Source organism: Verticillium alfalfae, genomic scaffold (assembly GCF_000150825.1).
Source record: "Verticillium alfalfae VaMs.102 supercont1.1 genomic scaffold, whole genome shotgun sequence".
NCBI lineage: Eukaryota > Fungi > Ascomycota > Sordariomycetes > Glomerellales > Plectosphaerellaceae > Verticillium > Verticillium alfalfae.
In genome coordinates, this window is record NW_003315038.1 from 1,955,893 (window position 1) to 1,963,057 (window position 7,165).

The window sequence follows — 7,165 nt, forward strand, 5'->3', positions numbered from 1 at the left end:
CCTCCCCCTTACCAGCTACTTGGTCATCGAGATATCAACACTGCACGTACCCCATTGTATCTCGGAACATACCATCACCATGGTCTTCTGTGCCTACTGTGGTAAGAGCTTTACCAGAAAAGAGCATCTGGAAAGGCATATCCCCAGTCGTAAGTCTCCTTTGCTAAGAATACTCATCCCCTTGAAAGCCTGGCTCACAGGCTCCTAGATACCAACGTCAAGCCCCATCGATGCAGTGCCTGTCAACTATCCTTTGCACGCAGGGACCTTCTCCAGAGGCATCATTCTACTTATCACGAAGCCAGAGATCCAATGGAGCCCTTGCCAGGAGGTGTTCCTACGGTAGCCGGCCGTACCCCTATCGCCTGTCAAAATTGTGCCAATGCGAAGACTGGTTGTGACAAAAGAGTGCCTTGCTCGCGGTGCGCCGAGAAAAGCTTGCCGTGCGCAGCTAGATTCGCGCGAAGATCGTCCAAGGCTGCCGTCAGGGCTGCCCAAGCCAGCGCCACCTTTCAGCAGCAGCTCATGCCTCCTGGCGTCCAAGGGCACCAGCCTGTCCACCCCATAAGCTTCATGGACATCACGCCGACATTGAGTAAACAGGCATCGCCGCCACAGCCCCTGACGTCCGCTGTACCGCAAACGGACCAGCTTATGATAGGCCAGAAATCTTCACCTTCACATTCTCATCGTGGCTCCGTCGACTTCCCATCGCCTTCAGCACATGCCGAAGCCCTTGAAGAGTTCATGCAGCTTGACGGTATTGACAATACTGACTTTATGAACCCGAACCCCAACTACCAAGACATGATGACCTGGCCCGATTACTCATTGGATTTCGACATGTACGGCAATGCGATGGGTCCTCTTCCTCAAGACTTGTCGATGCCCACCTTTGCAGACTTCAGCGACATTGCTTCAACGTCGGAGCCTATGACAACCGCTTCATCGCGAGGCTCGACACACACTCGGAGTACCAGTATCATTTCGGCCGCCGAATTTGAAGCTTCTTTCAGGACCACCGTGGAACCTGTTGTGGAGTCTATAAGCGGCGAAGCCAGCATTGCCGAGTTTGAGGTCGTCGTTGCTGCCGAGAATTCTTGGCCATTGGCCCGTTGTAACCCGCCTATCTACTCCAGCACATGCCCTCGAACAGCCATCGTTCACCTCGAGTGCCTCGAGAGGAAGTGCAAGGAAGAAGGCACATGGAATCCGCTCGAGGAGTACATCGATACGGTAGACTGGGATGCTTCCGACTTGGCCACCGTCATTCCAATAACCTCGCGCACACGCGACAGGATGCTGGCCATCACCCAGTCCTTCCTCCACAAGGCACTTGACGTCCATCGCGGCGGCATCAGCAAGAAAAACCCAGGCTGCTCGAGCCCTAATGATTTCAGCTTCATCGTCCTTCCGCCTCCTAAAATCTTGGAATACTTCCTTCGCAGCTACGTCCGCAGCCTGTCTTACTATTACCCCCTCGTAGTCGCCGGTTGCGTTGATCCCAACGAAATGCTCATCAACAATCAAGCTTCGACGCTTCTCGTGCTTCTCATGATTGCACAGGGCGCCTCTGCTGTCCCGATGGCCGAGGCCAGATATCTTTCCGCGGGTCTTATTGAGACATGCCGTATATCCCTGTTTGACATGATCGAGAAGGACGTCGAGCTATCGGCAGACCCAGTGGCCTTGCGTTGCGCACTACTCTTCACAACCCTTGGCGCATGGAGTGGCGACAAGTGGCTGATGGACATTGCCATGGGCCAGAGGGGCATGTATCTTTCTGTGAGCATACCCATACACCCCAGCTGGGTCACTCTCAAATTTAACATCGTCTAGATGCTCAGGCATGCTGGTATGCTCGAGATCCAGCCATCGATGGTTCCGGTACCAAAAAGCACAACGAGCAGCGAACTGCAGTGGAGGGCATGGCTGCACCGCGAACTCCAGAATCGGTAGGGATACCCTAAACGTTCCCCCCTCAGAATCAAGCTCACGATAAGCCAGCCTGGTTTACAACTGGGTCATAGCGGATCAAGAGCTCAGTTTGTTTCATGACACGCCCCCCATGCTTGCGATCACAGACCTTCGGTGCCCCTTGCCTAGTCCCGAGGCTCTCTGGATGAGCTCCAGCTCAGAACAGTGGTGTGCCAACGTGCAGCGGATATATGGCCACTCCACAAACGGTGGCTCTCAAGGTTCCGCTGCTTCTCTTACCCCTTCACTCCATGACATCTTCCAAAGCTTCCTTCACGATGATCTCACACGCCGACATCCGAACATTTCACCCCACCAATTGCGCCTCCTTCTCCACCCCCTTCAGGCGCTACTCTGCCACTTACGACAAATGCTCTCGTGCTTCCCCGACGCGCTGACTAGTCAGCACATCACATCGAAGACCGTGACAAAGTCAAGCACCATGCAACGCCTGGAGGAGGTCCAAGCCCTCTTACAGAGGTGGTACGAAATTTCTATGGTAACGTACAAGGCCAACCCCAGCTGCGAGACAACCCGCTGTAACCTGGTCTTGTTCCACGTCATCTCGCTCAACGGAGTGAGCAGTTTCCCCGAAATCGAACGCCTGGCACGACGAGAGGGCCTGAATGGAACCCTCTGGGAGCTCTCCATGCGCCACAAGCTCTGCATCTTCAGTCTAGAGGAGGCCGTCTTTCACTGCGGGCAGATAATGCGATTCATTCGCGCCATGCCCTCTGATCGTCGGCCCTGCTGGTGGTCGGCTGCTGTGTATCGCGCCACCCTGATTCTGTGGGCGAGCACTGTCACGACGCCGAACCCCACGTTGCAAACAGCGCTGCAGGTGCGGAATAGCTCGTCCTCTCCCGTGTCATCAGATGTGGATGAGGAGCGGCGACAGGAAAGCACAGCATCCAAAGACCACAGCTTGGTGGATGCAAGCGTCGTCATTGACCAAGTGACACCGGACGATCCCTGTCTGATCAGATATCTCTGGAGCGGAGGCAAGGGCATCATCATGGTAACCCGTCGAGACGGCCGCACTGTCGGACTTGAGAGTCCAACCGCCATTCTGAACTACGGCATTGGTGTCATTGACGAGGGCTTCACCAGCCGCATCGGCGACGGCATCAAGCGCAAGTTGGCGTCACTCAACACGCACTGGAGGGTTGAATCGCCTGATGTTCCTGTTGCGCCGGGCATGCCATGAGTTCCTCTTAGACATGTAACCATTGGCTTTGTTTACTTTTACACACACCTCTCGGTCCTTGCTTTTCTACATTTGCTTGACACAGTCATACCACTTGACAGGCGTGAGGAGTGCCCATGTTATTTCCTTCTTCTCTCCTTCTCAGGCACTCAGGCAAAAAGGAAAGTGGCGTTGCTGCCGTATCTCTTAGTGAATGAGAGGCATTTTTCGTGACCAGCACCAGGCATATGATAGGCGTACAAAGGAGGGGACACGCAGGCGTACAGCCATTGAGGTCTGCTAGGCAGTGAATACCAAGGTATATCGATCATCCCGTGGATGCACGCACTCACCCCACTTGCCACTGTGACACGACGCGAATACCGTTCTGAGAGATTTTCTGGGCTCAGGACGAGCGCCGGTCTCTCCGATTGGAGGTCCCAGAGATTCCCCCGTCCTGCGCGCACATGCGTCGGGATCTCGTATGAAGATTGCCAAGAAGCGTGGGGAGAAGGAGAGGCCACCTGCCCGGTGTGTGGCTCATGCATACGCGGCAAGAGACGCACAACGGACCCAGCCCAACATCTCCGGCGCAGTGGTGGCGGTCCACAGACGGTGACCCTCTGTGAGACCGGGCGCGGCGAGGGTTGGGGGAAGGATCACGAAGGAGGGGCGAGAAGGGGTCTGAAGGCTTGCGGCCCGGAATTCACGGGACTGTGTGGAACTGGGTCGTCGCCGTCGGGACAGGCGGCTGGGTGTTGGTGATACAGATCAGGATGCTAAGAAGAGTATGCCGGCGCGGCTGAAGCGGATTAGGATAACGAGGCCGGGGTCCAGCGTTATGCATTCCGCGCTGAGTGCACGGTTTCCGCGCTCGTGTTGGTATCAGGGGTGCACAGGTAGGTAGCGTCTATGACACGTCCATATCCTTGTAGCATGATCGATGGAGACTGTGGTGGTCGGGACCGAAGAGGCATATCGCGAGGTGACCGGTGAGGAAGCATGAAGGTAACATTCCCGCCATCCGGTCACCGCCAAGATTTTTAGCTCTGGCCTTGCTTCTAAAGAAGGGATATCATCTGAGTCGGAAGCTGATCCGGCCGTGCCGCGTTAAACTTTAATGGCTGGCAGCGTCTGAACTGCGAGGACGACAAGGTTCAAGATCGGAGGGAGTAGTGGATCGACATTGTACAGGGGGGGGCGCGTGCACAGCAATCTTGGTAGGCCAACATCGGCTGCAGGCAGAGTGTGATTCTTGTCCCCAAGAATTTCAGCCGCGGATTGCAGAATCAATATAATGCCATGTAACGCTTCTGAACGGTTGCCATTCGATATCGTTCATCATGATTCATCATCATACAGGACTTCGTCCCGCTCTGCCAACACTGGATATTGTGTCCTGCGGGTTCCACCAAATTGCATGCTGGGCATCGGATTTTCTGCATATGCGCCGAGGCGGCGATGCGTTCTTCTAGCGGTCCTCATGAAGATCAATTCGGCTACGTCTGTCAGAAGCCGTCGTCAATGCCGTTGGCTTTTTCTTGCCTCCTTCTCTCGCCGTCAGCGTTGCCCCACCACTTGTGCGTCTCCTGGTCTTCGGGCTTGCCCGCATTCGTCCAGGTACCGTCCTGTGCCCGCTCATCCCAGGGCTTGGGGGCGAGGATGTAGTGGACAACCTTGACGTCGTCGTCGCTCCAGATGGCGTCGTGAACGCCAGGCCAACGCAATGTCTTGAGAGCGTTGTAGACATAGGGTAGCGACACCCAGCGGCCGCGGAAGAGGTCGCTGAGCAAACTCTGGTCGGCAAAGTCCATGTTCGCAGCGTCGGTCTCCATGTATGCGACAATTTGGGCATAAATGTCGTTGCTCGGATTGACGACCTGGAGGCCGCCATTCATGTAGCCGAGGGGGCTGGCGTCGGGGGGCGGCGCGACGGTTTGGGCGTCGGCGCGGGCGCCGTGCTGGGTGGTGAAGGCGCAGTGCGAGGGAACCCAGTCCTTGGGATAGTGCGGCTTCTTGAGCGGGTTGCAAACGCAGGCGTGTCCGGCTGCGAAGACTCTGGTGCTTGGGGCCGTGACGGTGTTGCCTTGGGCGGCAATCTCGGGAGCATCAAGAGGCAGGGTCATGAGGTCGTCAATGTTCTGACGAACGAGCATGTCGGCGTCGAGCTGGACGACACGGGAATACTGTGTTAGGGAGAAAGGCGTCAATTTGGACCAGCAGTCGTAAAAGCGCGGGTCGTTGGAGTAATCTTTGCCCTTGGTGGGCAGGAGATAGTCGATCCGCTGCTTTGCAATTCCGCGACGCTCAAGGGCAGCGTGGGCGGCATCGTCGAGGGTATCGGTGTAAAGCGCAACGAGGGGGTATTGGGACTTGACTTGTCGCAGAGAGTAGTCCAGTGTGAAGAGGCCGGAGAGGTAGGCCGAGTTGGTGATGAGGACAGTGAAGACTGGAGGAAACAAGCATCAGAAGACATGTCTCTGGTGAGAGAGAAGCAGAAGGGGCAGAGAACTGACCCTTGTCTGAGTCTACGGCGCGCTTTCCGTCAGACATGATGGCGATGTTTGGAGTGAAGAGAAGGATTCGGAGGAAACCCTGGGCCAGGCGAAGAAGTCAGATTGCCACGATACCTGGGTGTGGTGTTGAGGGGTTTGCGAAGCTCATTCTACCTAGGTACCTACCTGGCCCAGGTAGGTAGGTAAGCTGGTCATCGCGTCGTTGCTGCTCGGATACGCTCTGATAAGGGTGTATGAATTTACGATAAACATCTTCTGGCGGGGTCATGACGCCATGACTCTGGTGGGGGGGGGGCTCTTTCCCATTCTGTCTCTATCTGTGGTAGATTACCTAGTTGACGATTGGTCTTGGCATCTCCTCCTCGCGAATCGGGTCTGTCGAGTAACCTTCTCTCATCATCTCACACAAGCGCTGACGCCGAAAAGCAGAAAGGACCCAAAACATCAAAAACCATATGGCACTCGCCCTAGACATCATGGATCATATCGTCTTCGCGTGGGCAGGTACGAAATATAGAGCCTGGTCAATCATCTGACCCCTTCGACCTCGCTCTCACTCGGCACACCCTAGCCCCTATCCCGAAGTCGATCCACCACGCCTTTGGCGCCTTGCAGCACGTAGCCCCTCCATCGTCTTGCCTCGAGGGTCGTAATGGCCCAGGAGGGCGGGCAATCAGATGACTGGTAGAACTAGCAAAACCCTGAGACGCCATGTGGATCGACATCACGACTTCGGTTCGCGCGATCGCTACATGATGCCCCGAGCTGCCGACCACGATCATCTGCGACCACATTATGGCGTCCCAACCTCGGCGCGTCAACGTCCCATCAACCGCGGGGTCTCTGTTCTGCTTGTTCTAAAGACGCGGCTGCCCCTCCACATTCTACTGTCCTGTTGCTTCCTCCCAATAATCTCACGATACCCATTCTCACCTTGCGCCGCCGAACCAGACGAACAACGAGACCCTCTCGGCCGGATACAATCCTTTGCGCTACACTCCTGACTAACACGACCACGACAATCCGACCAGAACTTGACCATCATGCCCTCCGCAGCGCCGCCTCCGGGCATCTACGTCCCCGTCCCCACCTTCTTCGCCCGCAAGTCCGCCGCTTCATATGACCCCATCACGCCTCCCCTCGACCTCGAGACGCAGGCTGCCCACTCTGTATACCTCGCCCAGGCCGGCATCAAGGGCCTTGTCATTCTCGGCTCAACCGGCGAGGCCGTCCACCTGCGCCTCACCGAACGCGGGCAGGTTCTTTCCGCCGCCCGCGCCGCCCTCGATAAGGCTGGCTTCTCCGACTACCCCATCATCGCCGGCACCGCCACCCAGGGCGTCGACGAGACGGTCGAGCACCTGACGGCCGCCCGCGACGCCGGCGCCCAGTGGGGCCTCTGTCTCGTCCCCGGCTACTTCGCCGGCGCCCCGCAACCAGTCGGGCATCATCGCCTGGTTCCGCGCCGTCGCTGACCGCAGCGTGG

At 56.7% G+C, this 7,165-nt stretch overlaps 4 protein-coding genes across 4 annotated transcripts; 3 read left to right on the plus strand and 1 right to left on the minus strand.

Annotated features, from left to right (window-relative positions):
* Nucleotides 1-79: 79 nt before the first annotated feature.
* Nucleotides 80-1,959, plus strand: VDBG_00583 (CMR1; the record flags this gene model as incomplete). The annotated part of the gene is made up of 3 exons (XM_003008855.1): nt 80-149; nt 209-1,785; nt 1,840-1,959. The coding sequence occupies 3 exons, from the start codon at nt 80-82 to the stop codon at nt 1,957-1,959; spliced, it is 1,767 nt and encodes a 588-aa protein (XP_003008901.1).
* Nucleotides 1,960-2,419: 460 nt separating this feature from the next.
* On the plus strand, nt 2,420-3,184 carry VDBG_00584 (CMR1; the record flags this gene model as incomplete). Its single annotated transcript, XM_003008856.1, has 1 exon — nt 2,420-3,184. One exon carries the CDS (start codon nt 2,420-2,422, stop codon nt 3,182-3,184), a length of 765 nt encoding a protein of 254 aa, XP_003008902.1.
* A 1,487-nt stretch (nt 3,185-4,671) lies between these two features.
* On the minus strand, nt 4,672-5,716 carry VDBG_00585 (glycosyl transferase family protein; the record flags this gene model as incomplete). The annotated part of the gene is made up of 2 exons (XM_003008857.1): nt 4,672-5,612; nt 5,680-5,716. 2 exons carry the CDS (start codon nt 5,714-5,716, stop codon nt 4,672-4,674), a joined length of 978 nt encoding a protein of 325 aa, XP_003008903.1.
* A 1,006-nt stretch (nt 5,717-6,722) lies between these two features.
* VDBG_00586 (dihydrodipicolinate synthase) lies at nt 6,723-7,154 on the plus strand (the record flags this gene model as incomplete). Its single annotated transcript, XM_003008858.1, has 1 exon — nt 6,723-7,154. One exon carries the CDS (start codon nt 6,723-6,725, stop codon nt 7,152-7,154), a length of 432 nt encoding a protein of 143 aa, XP_003008904.1.
* Nucleotides 7,155-7,165: the final 11 nt, after the last annotated feature.